The 17,335-nt window shown below is 42.4% G+C and overlaps 1 protein-coding gene across 2 annotated transcripts in view; it reads right to left on the bottom strand.

The window, feature by feature from the left end:
- Window positions 1–17,335, bottom strand: part of Stard9 (StAR related lipid transfer domain containing 9) — a 140,767-nt gene that overhangs the window by 91,990 nt on the left and 31,442 nt on the right. For both annotated transcript variants that reach the window (XM_052183314.1, XM_052183313.1), the window contains exons 4-13: window positions 17,205–17,321; window positions 15,454–15,486; window positions 15,304–15,365; window positions 13,381–13,493; window positions 9,034–9,103; window positions 6,076–6,148; window positions 4,139–4,206; window positions 2,375–2,472; window positions 1,797–2,006; window positions 1,545–1,642 (exon numbers count right to left, since the gene is read on the bottom strand). In XM_052183314.1, coding sequence (XP_052039274.1) covers window positions 1,545–1,642; window positions 1,797–2,006; window positions 2,375–2,472; window positions 4,139–4,206; window positions 6,076–6,148; window positions 9,034–9,103; window positions 13,381–13,493; window positions 15,304–15,365; window positions 15,454–15,486; window positions 17,205–17,321 — 942 coding nt within the window. The remainder of the gene's footprint in view (window positions 1–1,544; window positions 1,643–1,796; window positions 2,007–2,374; window positions 2,473–4,138; window positions 4,207–6,075; window positions 6,149–9,033; window positions 9,104–13,380; window positions 13,494–15,303; window positions 15,366–15,453; window positions 15,487–17,204; window positions 17,322–17,335) is intronic.

The following is a 17,335-nucleotide window of genomic DNA, read 5'->3' as shown; positions in this document are numbered from 1 at the left end:
TGTTCTCATCATTATTAGCTTTCAAAGCCACAAGTTCCTTATACTCCTGGTTTTAATCCAAAAGAGAAGTCAACTGTAATTTATATAATAAAACCCAGACAAAGCCAGACAGTGGTGGCACATGCCTTTAATCCCAGCACTTGGGAGGCAGAGTCAGTGGATTTCTGTATTCGAGGCCAGCCTGGTCTACAGAGTAAATTCCAGTACAGCCAGTGTTATACAGAGAAACCCTGTCTCAAAAACAAACAAACACACACACACACACACACACACACACACACACACAAACAAACCCAAAAAACCCAGACACAAATCAGTATCAATTAAAAATAAAAGCATCAAACCTAAGGTTGCAAATAACCTTTCATCAAGTGGCAATCATACACTAGGGATCGTAAGAGGAATGGCCTTAAAGAAACGAATGCCTAAAGGAAACTGTTCATGAAATGATTTGCTGAGAGATCAGAGAAATGCAGGGCACTACATTGGGAGGAAGCACATCATTTGCAGAAGCCGAGTCGGGATGAAAATTGTGTTCATTAGATTTTTGTCAACTCGACAGAAGCTAAAGTCATCTGGAAAACTGGAACCCCAACTGAGAAAATGTCACACAGACTGAACTGTAGGCAAGCCCATGGGGGCATTTTCTTAGTTAATGGTTGATGGGGAGGGTCCAGCTGACTGTGGACAGTGCCATTTTTGGGTAGGTAGTCTAGATTGTATAAAAAAAATCAAGCTAAGTGAGCTATGGAGGTCAATCCAGCAAACTGAGTTACTCCAGGTTCCCGCCTCAGCTTACCTCAATGGTGGACTGCAATCTGTATATGTGATAACCCCTTTGTGGTGTTTTGAATGAGAGATCCCCTATAAATCTTAGACATTTGAATACTTGGTCTCCAGCTGGTGGCTGTTTGGAGAGGATTAGGAGGTGTGGCCATGTTAGAGGGAATATGTCACTGTGGAAGGGTTTTGAAGTTTCAAAGCCATTTCTAGCTAGTTCTCTCGGCCTCCTGAATGCAGTTGAGATGTAAGCTCTCAGCTGCTGCTCTGGGCACCTTTCACCTGCTTCTGTTACTCCATCATTGTGGACTCTAACCTTCTAGGACCATAAGTCCTAAATAAACTCTTTCTTCTATAAGTTGCCTTGGTTATGGTATTTTATCACAGCAACAGAAAAGTGACAAATACAGCTTTTCTTCCCAAGTTGCTTCTCATCAATGTTCTATCACAACAGAGATGCTGACTATGACAGAAATAATAAGAAAGAAACAGAGAGCCAGGCAGTGGTGGTGCACGCTTTAATCCTAGCACTTGGGAGGCAGAGGCAGGCGGATTTCTGAGTTTGAGGCCAGCCTGGTCTACAGAGTGAGTTCCAGGCCAGCCAGGGCTACACAGAGAAACCCTGTCTCGAAAATCAAAAAATAAATAAATAAATAAATAATTTAAAAAAAAATTTAAAAAAGGGAGAAAAAAAAGAAAGAAACAGAGAAAACAATAAGGAGAACTTCAAACACTGTCAGACCAGGCCCCAGTCAAGGTCTTACCTCATTCACCCGTGGCTTGTTGATGATGCTTTTGGCACTGGATGCGTATCTCATTGTACTCATGGTCTCACTGTAGCTGGTATGTGCAGGGGACACAGCTGAGGTAGAAAGATGAAGATGAGCAATGCTCTGGGCCCCTCCCTCTTACTCACAAGTCCTGCTGCACATGCACTCTTGAGGGACTGAGAAGCATAAGTGGTCAGTGCATTTTCTAGACACAATACCAGCTCCAAATGGAAGCATCCCACTTACTGGCAACCATGATGGTTTTGGAGTTGCCTCCAAGGCTCTCCTTCAGCAGCCAGGTCAGCACAGAGTCCCGGTATGGGATGTAAGACTGCCTCCTCGCAGGTCCCCCTCCGCTGCTGGTCCCAGATGTGGTGCTGGGAATCCCACTGTCACTCCCACTGCTGGCTGCACTACTGAGGCTCTGGCAACTGCTGAACACTTGTGAGTTCTGGGCTTAATAGATAGAAAAACAAAAGTAGAAAAGCAAAACAAAGGTAGAATACTGAAGGTGTCATGAAGCAAATACTCTAAGAACAATGATTACAGAACATAGACTGAGTATCATAATCCTTTTCTGCATAGGAGGCTCTAAGTTTAAGTTCAGACTTTGAACTACTAAATGGAGTATTTTAACATTATTCTAGAATGATGATCACTCATATGCTAAAAACAACAGACTTTCATGCTCAAACCAAAATGTAACCTTAAAAAAAAATAACCTTGTAAGCATTTACCACGTTTTGACAAAATGAAAATAGTATGAGTCATTTTCCAAAGTCTCCCTCCCAATGCCATTCACCCCGAGTCCATCACCAAAATACCTAAAGTGGAGATTACAATTCCCAGAGTCACAAGGGACTTGTTGATATTGGCGCCTTCAGTAATCCGGTCCTTACAGTAACTGGGATCAGCTCTCTCACTAAAACAGACCAATAAGAATGAAAACAAAGCACAGAGGACTCCACAGTGCTGCTGGACCCATCATGTTACAACACAGCCATAGAATCAGTCTCTCATAAATAAATAAATAAATAAACAAACAAACAAATAAACAAACAAACAAATAAATAAATAAATAAATAAAAAAGAATCAGTCTCTCTTGCGTAATTCTCTCCTGTGACATCCTCAACATGTATCCTCTTTCTGGATACAAGCAGAAGCAGATCAGCATCCTACTTACTGGAAGCCATGATTGTTTAGAGTGGCCTCCAAGGCTCCCTTCAGCAGCCAGGTCTGCACAGACTCCCAAGCAGTATGGGATGGAAGACTGTAGTATTGCCTCCACACAGGTCCCCTTGGAAATCTTGCTAGGAATTTTGTGTGTGTGTGTGTGTGGGGGGGGGCAAGGAGGAGCTGCCAGAGCATTTTAGGCCAAATAATACTTATCTACAGTATTGATGCTAGCAGTCTTTCACAGGAAAAGACTTGCTTTAAATTCAAATTTTGAGAGTTTAATGATTTACTGTATCTGTGTCATTAACTGTCATGTGTGTCTCAAAAATCTACTTCCTTTTTTTTTTTTAAGACAGGGTTTCAAGCCAGGCGGTGGTGGCACATGCCTGTAATCCCAGCACTCTGGGAGGCAGAGGCAGGCAGATTTCTGAGTTCGAGGCCAGCCTGGTCTACAGAGTGAGTTCCAGGACAGCCAGGGCTACACAGAGAAACCCTGTCTCAAAAAAAAAAAAAAAAAAAAAAAAAAGACAGAATTTCATCATTGTAACCCAAACTGGCCTGGAACTCATAGAGATCAGCCTGTCTCTGCCTCCTGAGTGCTGGGATAAAAAATCCAAATCGAGAAAATTTGCCTTATGTTATCTTATACCTTCTTATAAGTTCCTCAAATTTTTCTTTTCTGGATACATATTTGGTTACAAAATGAATACCATATGAATACTTCTAACAACTCAAAGCATGGTATCTTTAAAAACATTTAAAGTAGGTGCAGCTACATAAAATTGATAACCACCTTTGCTCACCCACACAATCACCTCACTCTGATCTAAGTGAGGCACAGGCTTTCCGGGTTTCTCTTTTTTGTTTTTTTGTTTGTTTGTTTTTTTAAGCAGGGCTTCTTGTCCTGGAACTCACTCTGTAGATCAGGCTAGCCTCAAACTCAGAGATCCCCCAGCCTCTAAGGTATGCTCTGGAAGTTTTGTTTTGTTTTAAAGATTTTTTTACTTATTAATTACATGTAAGCACACTGTAGCTGTCTTCAGACACACCAGAAGAGGGTGGCAAATCTCATTACAGATGTTTGTGAGCCACCATGTGGTTGCTGGGATTTGAACTCAGGACCTTTGGAAGAGCAGTAAGTGCTCTTAACCACTCAGTCATCTCTCTAGCCTGCTCTGAAAGTTTTAAAGGTTCCAACAGACAGTTCAGACTAAGAACCCAGGATATGGAAGAGTTTCTCAGCTCCTGACTTGCTTAACCTTCAAGCTGGCATCACGAGTTCCTAATTTTGTAATCTCAGGATGACTGAACATTCAAACGGGGCAAAACGCAGCACCATGCCTATCCAAGTGGGCAAGCTACAGGTCACTGTTAAGAGAGCAATAATTCTTAGCTTTGAAATCCCAGTTACCTGCCTGCTAGGTCCACAAGATTGATCTTGCTGGCAGTCTCTGAGGGGAGGTTGTTCTGTAGGATTGCCTAAGGACAAAGACCATTTAAAGCTATCATTCAGAGTGATTTGCATTCCCCCATAGATACAATCCTAACCAAGGTGATCTGTTCTGAATCAGATGAACACTTAGTCTCTGATCAGCATGATTTTTAAAATCATCAGCACAACTTATACTGAGTAGGGCAAATACAAAATAATTTGTATTTCTTTAATTTCTAATGATGTCGAACATTTTCTCAAGTATTCAATTGCTCACTCTCTCTATCCCAGAATAGCATCAAGCTTGTAATTTTTCTGCCTCAGCTTCCCAAGTACTAGAATTAAAGTCAAGCACCACAATGTGGTCTGTTTTCTTGAAACAAGATTTCTTGTAGCCCAGGCTGGCCTTGAATTTATGAACTTCTTCCCTGTGCCTCTCAAGTACTAAGATTATAAACAAAGACTACAATCTCATTGTTTCATTTTCTGTTTCAATTGTTTAGACACAAAGCCTTAGGCCAGGCTGTCTTTGAACTTGGTTGTTTTTGTTGTTTATTTGTTTGGACAGGGTTTCTTTGTGTAGTCCTGGCTGTCCAGGACTAGCTTTGTAGACCAGGCTGGCCTCAATTTTATAGAGATCTGCCTGCCTCTCCCTCCAGAGTGCTGGGATTAAAGATATGTGCCCAGTGGCCTTGAACTTGTTATAGTCCAGACTGATTTTGAATTCCTAATCTTCCTGCTTATACCTCCCAAAGACGTCCATGTTTTGATTCAATAAAACTTCTAATCTCTGTTGATGGACCTTCATGTCAGCAGGGAAATGCATTAAAAGTTCAGGATACTTCAGTATTCACTAGCCACAGAGCCCATTTGTGCTTCCTCTATAAATATGTACAGGCTCAGTCAAATCAGGACTGTGTGGATAGCTTTGATCTAATTAGTCTTTTTTTTTTTAAAGATTTTTTTTATTTTAAATTTGTGTGGAGGGGGTATGTTCACATGAGTGCTAGTGCCCAAGGAGGAAGCTGGATCCCCTGAAGTTACATGTGGTTATGAGCTGCCTGACATGAATGGTGGGAGCTGCACTCTGCTCTCTGGGACAGCACTACACACTTTTAACCACTAAGCCATCTCTCCAGCTCCAAAGGACCAATCAGCTTCTGCTGTATATGTACATGACTTCTAATACCCATGATACCAAAGATATTATTAAACCTACCTCTCTCAGAATTCCTGTACCACCTCTCAGGATTCCATGTTAGATCCCCAGTCTGGCAGTTCATGAATTACCTGAAAAGGATCTACATCTAAAGCTAAGGAAGTCACTGATCTGTTTGTTCCTGGCTCCTGCAAGGTACTCATTGTAACTAACCACACAAAATCAAGGGAGCCATTCTGAGGCAGCAATGGCCATTGCTAATCTTCAAGCCTTACCCTTCTGTAATGAGCTTCCTCACTAGAGCAGTTAGAGATGGGAGTGAGCATGAGAGAAGCCAAATCAAGAATACCATGTATCTGTGCTGTTTTTCCTTGCAGTCCTGTACATCCTGGGGTACACACTCTGCAATATGCCTCTAGTCTCTCAGAACTCAGAAATAGTTTTCACTTGACTTTGGAAACTGCACCTGACAATCTTCTCACTCCATCTATGGGAAGTGAACTTTATGCTCTTTTCATTTTAACATGCACTTTCATCAACCTTGACTTTCATTTTAGCAGAGCCCATACTGATCTTATAAGTGTGGAAGTATTCTGAACTGTTCTGAACAAAAGGTAAGCAGAAGAGAGTGAAGAAGCCAATTTTATCGGAGAATGTGTAAATATAAAGGTAGGAAAACAAAGAGCAAGGTATGCAAGAACATAATCACAAGGCACAAGAAGAGAAAGACATCCTCCAGTAAGGAGGAACAACCAACCTGCGTGTAGTGGATAGTGAAGATGGCATGGGACCTGCTGCTGGCCTCGTGAACATGGGTGGCTGCTGTGATCCTGTGTACAAAAGGCAAGACAGTTAGCACAAGGACCATATAAGTAAGCATGGTGGGACCTGAGGGACCCACAAAGCACAAAAAATGTTAGCACTGTGGGCAGTGAGATGGTTTAGTGAGTGAAGGCCCCTGCTGCCAAGCCTGACGACCTGAGTTTAATCCCAGCAATCATGTGGCAGCTCACAACTGTCTGGAACTCAAGCTCCAGGGATCTGGCATCTGTTTCTGGCCTCTGTGGGCACAGCACACATGTGGTACACATACATTCAGGCAACACAACTATACATATAAAAATAAATTTTAAAAAAAGTAATCCAAAGAAGGCAGAAGCAGCGCTCTAGTTGCTGTGATCTGACAATAACAGGGAGAGTGGTTCTGTACTAGCTAACACTAAAACAGTTTTTGAAATTATAAAAGAAAAATCAAGAGTAAAATGAAAATATTTGTGTGTTATCAACCTGGAACACTATCCCAAAGACAGGCCTGTTTCAAAGACCATATTGGTAATGGTGACTCACACCTGAAATCCCAGCACCTGAAAGAGGAGCACAGCAAGAGTGAGTCTGAGGCGAGCATGCACAGACCCTGTATCATTCAGAAACAAGGCTCAGTGGGTAAAGAGAGCTTGGACTCAGCATTGACATAAAAAGCTAGGCATGGGGCTGGAGAGATGGCTCAGCAGTTAAAAGCACAGACTACTCTTCCAAAGGTCCTGAGTTCGATTTCCAGCAACCACATGGTGGCTCAAAACCATCTGTAATGGGATTTGATGCCCTCTTTGTTGGGAAGTAGAAGCAGGAAGATCTCAGAGGGCTTGCTATGAGAAATTCAGTATGAGATCCTGCCTCAAAAGTAAGGTGGAAGACAACAGAGACACTTGACATTGAGTCTATATATATACATACACAAATACATGAATAAGTAAATAAATATTTATTTTTTTTGTTTTTGTTTTTTTGGATTTGGTTTTTTCGAGACAGGGTTTCTCTGTATAGCCCTGGCTGTCCTGGAACTCACTCTGTAGACCAGGCTGGCCTCGAACTCAGAAATCCGCCTGCCTCTGCCTCCCAGAGTGCTGAGATTACAGGCATGCGCCACCACCGCCCAGCTTAAATAAATATTTTTAAAAAACCAACAACAGCACACACATAAAAAAAGACAAGTGTGGGTGGTAAGGATGCTGCAGAAGCCTCACAGACAGGTAAGCTATAAATCAGAGAATTCATCTAACAGTGTCAGAAAGCATTTATAACTCAGATCTTGAATTACATTGAAGCCATGCTTAAATGTGGAGCTCAGGGCGGATCTTAGAAATCCATCCCAGTGTTAATCCCTAAAGCCACGGAGTCTCTCCTTTATCTACATCCAAGTCAATGATTCTTCAGGTTAAAACTACCTCAGGCTATTTCACTGACTTCTCTAAGGATCTAGAGGACAGACAAGACTAAAAATCTAGGAGGTGTTCCTATAATTCAAGGATGCAGAAGGTTAGATGACTCTAACTCTTATATTTCTTTCATTTGTTTGTTGGCACTTTGCATTAGATCTAGGGCTCATGCTAGGCAACCATTCTACCACTGAGTCACATTCCAGTTCCTATTCTCTCACATAGCCCAGGTTGGCCTCAACTGTGTAGCTGAGATGGGCTTTGAACTTCTGTTCTTACTTTATCTCTGAATGTTGGGATTATAGCTGTGCATCATCACATCTGGTTTCCGCAATGCTGGCTCATACTAAACTACACCGCAACTCCTCACACTCCTTTTTATTTTTTCAATTTTTTTTAGATTTATTTATTGTACATGTATGAATGTATGTATATATGTGTACCATATAGATACTTGGTGCCCAAAAAGGTCAAAAGAGGCTTCACATGCTGCCCTGGAAGTGGAGGTACAGACTGCTGTGAGCCTTCACTGGTGTTGAAAACTGAACCTCAGTCCTCAGACATCCTAGGCAGTCTAGGCAGGTCTCAAACTGACTCGCCCTGCACAGCCTCTCCCACTGCTGGATTACAGGCAGGCATCACCATGCCCACCTGCCTCAACATCTTCTGTTGGTTTTCTTTTAATTTTTGTTTTTGTTTTTTGAGAGAAGGACTTCATTTTTTTTCTTCTTTTTCTACCCTGGAGCTGAGTACCAAACCCAAGTACTTTACCACTGAACTAAGTCCCCAACCTCCAAGGTGTCTCTGTGTAGCCTTGCTATGTAGACCAGGCTGACCTCGAATTCACAAAGGTCCACCTGGTATGTACCACCACACCCAGCTTGAATCATAACTCTTAATAATTCAAGAGTTCAGCTTATCCTGAAGACCAAGCAAAAGTTCTTCTGAGAAAGTTCCATGGAATTCTGGGACTAGAATGTTAAATTTAAGTTATTTCCTTTGTTTTTCAGTTTAAAGGCCTAGTATTAACAGGATAAATATAAGACTATAAACATTTCCTCCCAGGGAAAAGAGCTTCCATGTAGGCAATTATCAGTTATTTTAAGTCCTCACAGAAATGTTATCACACTCTACAGCACCTTAGGAGCAGGTAAGTCACTCTCTTAGTCTCACATGCCTGTAACATCACAAGCATGGAAAACTACAAGAACAATGGTTTTATGAATCATTTTATCCTATACTCATCTTTGCCAAGCTGAGAAGATAGTACTTCCCAATATTATCATGTCCAGAACAAACTTTCCTTTGTAGTGCAAAAAGCTGTAACTTAGCCAAGTTCTTGATCTGAGAAGACCTGGCTGTACACTGCAGAGAAGTGCAGAGAGATTACAAAGGTGGCGAGCGCCCACGCTCTCCTTTGGCCATGCTCTCCAGAGGACAGGGGAGCACAGCATGGCAAAAGCAGGCTGCAGAAACACCCCCAGCCAACAAAGGTTTACCTGTTTGCTATCCCCGCCTCCAGGAGCTGGATAACTTGCTGATAGTTGGTAACAACATGCTGAGACAGACCTTGTGAAGAGAATAAAATATTCACATGAAATTCCTGGTAAACTAACTTTTCCTGTAGGCTTCTGTCATTCTTCTTACTAGAGTTTTCAATTATTTCCTATATGAGTTTAAATGCAGGCCCGTTATATTGCACATGTGCAGTCAGAGGACAATTTACAGGAGTCACCTTTCTCCCTCCACCAGGTAGGATCCAGGAATTGAACTCAAATAATCAGGTTTGATGGCAAAAACCTTTATTCCCAATGAGCCATTTTGCCAGTTCTAATTATTTTTTAAAATTTTTTATTTACTTATCATTCTTATATCATATCACTTGATAAGCTAGAATGAGAAATCCTGACTAATAAGATTACTCAGATAAAAAATTAATAAATATGTATTGAAACCTTTCATCAAGTGACCAGCATATTTCCACAAAGATTATAATTTAGAATTCATGCAGTGGCCATGCCTACAACAACAAAATTCCTTACAGCTTTACTACGGAAGTTATAAGAAATCTCGTCCTCGGCCGAGCGGTGGTGACGCACACCTTTGATCCCAGCACTTGGGAGGCAGAGGCAGGCGGATTTCTAAGTTCGAGGCCAGCCTGGTCTACAAAGTGAGTTCTAGGACAGCCAGAGCTACACAGAGAAACCCAGAAACCCTGCCTCAAAAAAACAAAAACAACAACAAAAAAGAAAGAAAGAAAGAAAGAAAGAAACAAACAAACAAACAAACAAACAAAGAAACAAAGAAACAAAGAAACAAAGAAAGAAAAAGAAATCTCGTCCTCATATATTATTGCTGAGCCTCACAAAATTCCTAATAGGAAGGTGATATTTTCCCCACAAGGTGGCAGACTCAGTACACAAAATACAAGTTTCTCTTCTTCACAGTTTACAACATAAGATTGCACTATATGACACACTATAGACAAACAGTACAGAAAGAAATAGGAGACAAACAAAGATGCCGAGCAAACCAGATGAGTGGTCAGGGTGGGCTCTGTGAACGAAGCAAGCCTAGGACAGGCCATTACAGAACAGCTTCAGACAGGTGAAGGTGAGCCTACGGACACAAAGCAAATCCCTACGGCCAAGCCGCCTACAGCGCTTACCAGTGCAAGAGAACCCCAGCTGAGTATCAGAGCCCCGGAAAAAAGACAGTGCCATAGGTCTACTGCTAAATGTACAGCAAAAACTGACAAACAAATTTGAATAGTGACTAAACTGTAGGTGAGTAGCTGCAATCAATTTTCTGGGCAATTTTCCAGGAATCAAGGGACAAGGGTTACAGTTTACAGCATACCCAAATTGCCCAACCCCTTGATTTTTGTCTCTTTTATTTTTTGAAACAGGGTCTCAACTCTAGCCCAGGATGCACTTGGACTCAAGAAAATTCTCTTGCCCCGGCCTCTTGAGTGCAGAGATCATATATAATGCCTGCTTGGACATCAGTTCTAACAGAAAGAAACCCGAAGTACTACAAACAAGGACGTAAAGAAGTCTTTCCAAAGACTACAGCTAAGCTTCTCGGGCCTTCTACTGGATCTCAACTTTCTCCTTCTCCTTCTCCTTCTCCTTTTCTCCTTCTCCTTCTCCTTCTCCTTCTCCTTCTCCTTCTCCTCCTCCTCCTCCTCCTCCTCCTCCTCCTCCTCCTCCTCCCCCCCTCCTCCTCCTCCTCCCCCTCCTCCTCCTCCTCTTCTTCTTCTTCTTCTTCTTTCTCTTCTTTTTTTTTTTTTTTGAGACAGGGTTTCTCTGTATAGCCTTGGCTGTCCTGGAACTCACTCTGTAGACCAGGCTGGCCTCAAACTCAGAAATCTGCCTGCCTCTGCCTCCCAGAGTGCTGGGATTACAGGTGTACGCCACCACAGCCCAGCTCCAATTTACTTCTTAATCTCTAGCGCTCAAAGGAATTTAGAAGAAGAAAGGGAGACCAATTTCTTTTTTTTTTCCTCCCTGTTTTTCGAGATAGGTTTCCCTGCATAGCCCTGGCTGTCCTGGAACTAACTCTGTAGACCAGGCTGGCCTCGAACTCAGAAATCTGCCTGCCTCTGCCTCCCAAGTGCTGGGATTAAAGGTGTGTGCCACCACTGCCTGGTAGGAGATCAATTCCTAAGAACATCATTACAAATACTGACTGCCACAAAACTTACTAGCAATTTAAACATACATGCAAACCTGGGAATATAAATGAAAGATACCCAAGAAAGATGAGGATACTGGAATTACCAGGCAGATTTTAAAACAACTCTGGCTGGTATTTTCAAGGACTTCACAGACAAGACAGCAACATTAGCAGAAATTAGAAAGTCAAGTGGAGGTCTCCTGGCAGTGTCTGAAGAGGAGGGAGTGCAGAGAGAAACAAGAAGAAAAGGAGAGAGAGCAGCAGGGAATGGTTTGAAATGTGGAGTCTGAGCACTGACATATCTATTTGACAGTATTGTTTTACAAGGAAAAGGAAATTAAAAGGGACATTTTTATTACTGACTCCAGGCTGTATGGGGAAGAAACACTTGGTAGCAGAAATCAGTGCATGCCACTGGCCATATATTAGCCATGCCTGTTCAGAAGAGCTCTCGTGTGTTTCTCCTCATCGGGACTTGAGTTAGCACACAGCTGTGAGGGATTAACACAGCTTATGAGTTACAGACCCCAGACCAAGCATAACTGACACCATGCTAGAGGTACAGAGGCACTGCTCTGATCTAAGAGCCTAACATGAGACCTCAACACTTGCCAAAGGCCTAATCCATCCAAATTGGAGTTCTAAGGAAGTCACTAAACATACTACCCTTCTGTTGTGACTTCTGGAGTTCCTCTTCTGGCTGACTGTTCTTGCTGAGGTGGGTTAAACAAAGATGTGGAAGGGTTGTTTGTTTGTTTGTTTTTCTGTGCTTAAAACCCCACCCTGACAGCCCGAGAGATGGTCCAGAGATTAAGAGCACTGGATGCTCCTCCAGAAGTCCTGAGTTCAATTCCCAGCAACAACATGGCATCTCACATACATGCAGACAGACCACTACATATATAATATTTTTTTTAAAAAAGGCCCACTCTGAGAAAGGTTCAGGACTGTACTTGGGTTATGAACACCTAGTACAGTTGCCCATTGGCTAATAAAGGCTTTCTATTGGCTTGAACCTGTATCCCAGTGTTTTTTTCTGGTGGTTACGACACACAACAAAAGGATACAACATTACTCTGTAAAAGAGCACAATTGTCCTTCCTAAATTACTGAACCCAGGCTAATAAAGTAAAAGAGAGATGGTTCCCAGCCCCATTGTCAGTGTTTGACTTAATTCATCTTCCCAGGACTGGAAGCATCAATGTTCTGTCAGATCTGTCAGAAGAGCTTCTCTTGACCACACACAGAAGTTCAGTTGCCTACATTTTTTTTAAAGATTTATTTATTTGTTACCTATATGAGTACACTATAGCTGACTTCATGCACACCAGAAGAAGGCATCGGATCCCATTAAAGATGGTTGTGAGCCACTATGTGGTTGCTGGGAATTGAACTCAGGGTCTGTGGAAGAGCAGTCAGTGCTCTTAACCGCTGAGCCATTTCTCCAGCCCTGAATCATCATCTTCATCTTCATCATCTTCATCTTCATCATCATCTTCTTCTTCTTCTTCCTCCTCCTCCTCCTCTTTAGATTTATTCTTTTTGGCTTTTTAATACACGATTTCTCTGTGTAGCCCTGACTGTTCTGGAACTCGCTCTGTAGACTAACTGACTTCGAACTTACAGAAATCCACCTGCTGGGATTACAGGGGTCTTTCCTCCACCTCTACCACCTCCTCTTCCTCCACCTCTACCACCACCTCCTCCTCATCTGCTTCCTCCTCCTCCTCCTCCTCCTCCTGCTCCTCCTCCTCCTCTTTTTGGTGTTTTGAGACAGGGTTTCTCTGTGTAACTCTGGTTGTCTCTGCTGTCTTAGAGCTTGCTCTGTAGAGTACATTAGCTTCAAACTCAGAGATTCACCTGCCTCTGCCTCCCAGGTGCTGGGACTGAAGGTATGTAACACCATCACCCAGCTTCAGAGATCGATTCAATCGATTTATCTAACTACTTTATAAACCTTCACCACAACGTGTAATTGTTTGCCTTATGAGACTTGCTTGCCTGGGAAGGCAAGGGCAGGTGGCACCAGCTTATCAGCATACATCCAATGTCCAGCACAGCAGCCCACACACAGAAAACCATCATACATGCTGAGAAAGTTATCAAACATTAGAAGAACTTCCTACACCTCAGGGGGCTCTCCAATTCCCAAGATCACAGAAGCTCACCTTGAACGTAGGGCCCCATCTCTGGGTGCTCCCTGACTCTTAAGGTATAAGACTTATTTTGATTGGATTGCTTCAAAAGATCTCTCACCCGTTCATTGTAGATTTCCAAGAAGCTAAAGACACAGGAAAAGGCAAGACAATTAGATTCTGAAGAAAAAGGAGAAACACTAAATTGAGAACCAAAAGGTTCTGGCTTCCTGTTCTGGCTCTGATAACCTTAAGACATCAACTAAGCCATGGGTTCCCCCTTAAGTGTCTTTCTCCATGTGCACAGCAAGGTTTTGACTACTGACTACTATTATATCCCAGTTTATAACATCAGTGCCAATTTTAGATTACCTTTCAATGAATGACTTTCAAAAGCGATCCTTCTTTTGTTCGGTTTCTGTTTATTCTATAATATTTATATGGGGGAGGTGCACATGTGATGGTGCCCTCAGAGGCCAGAAGGAGTCAGAGCCCCTGGACTAGATTTACAGGCAGCTATGAACCATCAGATATGAATGCTGAAAATAAAACAAGGCCTCTGCAAAAGCAGTATATGTACTGTAGTAATTTGAATGAAGAATGTCCCCATAGTCTCAGGCATTTAAATGCTTAGTCCCTAATTTACCAACTAGGCACTATTTGGGGAGGTGAGGGTGGTTGAGGTGCTTTGAATGAGAATGGTTCCCATACACCATAGGCTCATAAACTTGAATGTTGCATCTCAAGGACCACTACTAAGCCAACAGAGGAAATTAAATGTGAAGGTCCTGCCCCTGGCCCTGCTGTAAGCTGGACAACTCTGATCTGTTTTACATATCAAGACTATGAACAAGATGGTATACTTTTGGGCTGGAGAGATGGCTCAGTGGGTAAGAGTACCTACTGCTCTTCCGAAGATCCTGAGTTCAAATCCCAGCACCCACATGGTGGCTCACAGCCGTCTGTAAAGAGATCTGATGCCCTCTTCTGGTATCTGAAGACAGCTACAGTGTACGTACATATAATAAATAATAAATCTTTTTTTTTTAAAGAAAGAGATCTATTTCATTTTTAACTAAACCAATGATGATTACATATAGGAAGGGAAAAGAGGAGGTAAGAAAGGAAGGAGAATACAAGGTTTAAAGAAAAACTAGTAAAGTCAGGCAATGGTGGTACACACCTTGAATCCCAGCACTCAGGAGGCAGAGGTGTGCTGATTTCTGAGGCTAGTCTGGTCTACAGAGCTAGTTATAGGACAGTCAGGGCTATGCAGAGAAACTCTGTCTCAGAAAAGAAAGGAAAAAAAGAAGGAAGAAAGGTAGGTAGGAAGGAGGACGAGAGGGAAAGGAAAAAAAAAAAAAAAGAGGGCTGGAGAGATGCACCAACTGCTCTTCCAGAGGTCCTGAATTCAATTCCCAGCAACCATATGGTAACTATAATGGGATCTAATGCCCTCTTCTGGTGTGTCTGAAGACAGCTACAGTGTACTCATACAAATAAAGTTATAAAAAAAAAAAAAGAAAAGAAAACCTAGTAATCATATATCAATATTTTTCTCACTGCAGCTTGGTAAAACTTTGTCAGGCCATGGAGAATCATGCTTACAACCACAACACTTGGGAAGATAAAACAGCAGGATAAAGAGTCTGTGGACAGCCCAGGTTACAGAGCATGATGCTGTCTGACAAAACTAAACAAAAAAGTCTTGGATCTAGCACTAGTCTGGGAAGTTGGTCTGAAATCTACAGAATGAGCTAACCTGGGTCAGGAGAGGAATCCCAAAAGCAAGATTGAGACAATAGGAAGTGAGGGGAACGTGATGGGCAACCCCATTTCCTATAGTGCATGGTGCGTTCTCTGCAGATCTTCTCCATCCCTCTGATGACTCGAGATGGAAGTGTGGAGTGTGGAGTGGACACGGGACATCTGGGGATCTGGAACTTGAGCTCTTACCTTACTTTTATGCTACGGGAATAAGGGAGCAAGGCACAGTCATCCTCCCTGATGAAGAGACCCTGCACAAACCAGAGGGTTAGGTGTTACTTAAGGAAGCTGACACAGAAAACCCACTGTGGGGCTGCATGACCAAAAGAGAATCTATACCTCACATATCCTTGGAGTCAGCCCAACAGAGGCCTGGTGACAAGAAAAGAAAAGCATTACTGTTTACTCAGGGCACTGCCCACATGCCCTCCTCTTACCACAAAGCACCTGAAAACCTGGCGTCTCTGAGACACAGGATGGGTGTGTGTGCTAGCTAGCCTCTATAGAAGTATACAGAAGACAACTGGCTGGCACTTTCAGAGGACACTAAGAAAAGGAACACACGGATGAGGGGCAGATTATCACCATCAGACTAATAAGAGAAGCAGACAAACCTAGACATGTGCTTCCCTGCAGCGATCTTTATCATCCTTGGATAAATTCACACTACTAAAGTTGTCCCTTCTAGATCCCTATTGCTATCCCTAGACACAGGACACATGCAGAAATTCAAAGAAGCAGCTATTTCCTCTACCATATACCCAGAGGTTTAAGGTTTTATTCCCCTTGGTTCAATGAGCAATTTCTTCTTTTAATTTCAAATATCTGAAACCACATTAATCATGGACAAAGGAAACAAGGAGGAAACACTGGGGCTAGAGAGATGGCTCATAGGTTAAGAGCACTGACTGCTCTTCCAGAAGTCCTGAGTTCAAATCCCAGCAACCAGATGGTAGCTCACAACCATCCGTAATGAGATCTGACGCCCTCTTCTGGTGTGTCTGAAGACAACTACAGTGTACTCACATATAATAATCCTCCCCCCACCAAGACAGGGTTTCTCTATGTAGCCCTGGCTGTCCTAGAACTCACTCTGTAGACCAGGCTGGCCTCAAACTCAGAAATCTGCCTGCCTCTGCCTCCCAAGTGCTGGGATTAAAGGCATGCACCACCACCTCCGGCAATAAATAAATATTTTTTTAAAAAAATGAGGAAACACTTTCAGAGAAAGCTGAATATTTCAGAGAAAGCTGGATATTTCAGACAGTCTCTAAGCAAGGTTATCTGTCAACCACAGCCCAAGTCATCTCATTAGCATACTTCTAAATCTGAAACAAAGGACAGTCTTTTTTGTTTGTTTGTTTTTCAAGAGAGGATTTCTCTGTGTCCTAGACTTGTTTTGTCCTCCTACCTCTACTGAGATTAAAGGTGTGCACCACTACGCCTAGCATCGGAAAGAGTATTATTAAAGAATGCTATCCTTTTAACTTTATTTTGTTACTGTTATCTGTTTTGAGACAGAGTCTTAGTGTGCATCCCAGGCTGGCTGAGAACTGAGATTATCTGCCTCTATTCCCAAATGCATGCACTACTACTACTACCGAGAATTATCCCCTCAATTCTCTGTGATTAAAAACAACTTGCATTACACTCTATGTACTTTTAAAAGCTCCCAGCCCAGCTACTTCTCTTGCTTTCTTCTAACACTTTTAAACTTGGACACAGCAGTCTCATCTTTGCATAGCACTAAGATTTAGCCCAGATTAATCCCCAACGAAAGTATGAAGCTTCAAATGATGGGCCTGGAAATGACATGCATCTCCAGTAGGACCAATAAGGACATTTGTCAAAGCAAACCATGAAATTCTGGTTTTTCAAGGTTTCACAAAAAGAAACTAATTATACAAAGTTTACCACTCAGTTAACATGGTGAATTCCCATTGTTAATAGAGAAGAGGGTCATTAATCTCATTAACACTAACCATGGAGGTCACACTCTATATCACAGTGGTAAGGACAATGTAAGTTTCAGATTTTTTTTATTTATTTTGTGGCATTAGAAGGCAGTTTACTTCAGCACTAAAACTCACTGGAGTCCCCAGCATGGTGTATGTCTTCCCAGTGCCTGTCTGCCCATAGGCAAAGAGACATATGTTGTAGCCTTTGGCTGCTCCAGACAGTACCTCAGTCCCCAAGTCCTGGAACACCTGTAACAACAAAA

The sequence above is a fragment of the Apodemus sylvaticus genome, chromosome 5 (genome assembly GCF_947179515.1).
Source record: "Apodemus sylvaticus chromosome 5, mApoSyl1.1, whole genome shotgun sequence".
Classification (NCBI taxonomy): Eukaryota; Metazoa; Chordata; class Mammalia; order Rodentia; family Muridae; genus Apodemus; species Apodemus sylvaticus.
The sequence above is the reverse complement of the archived record's forward strand: the minus strand, read 5'-3'. Positions and strand labels throughout refer to the sequence as shown.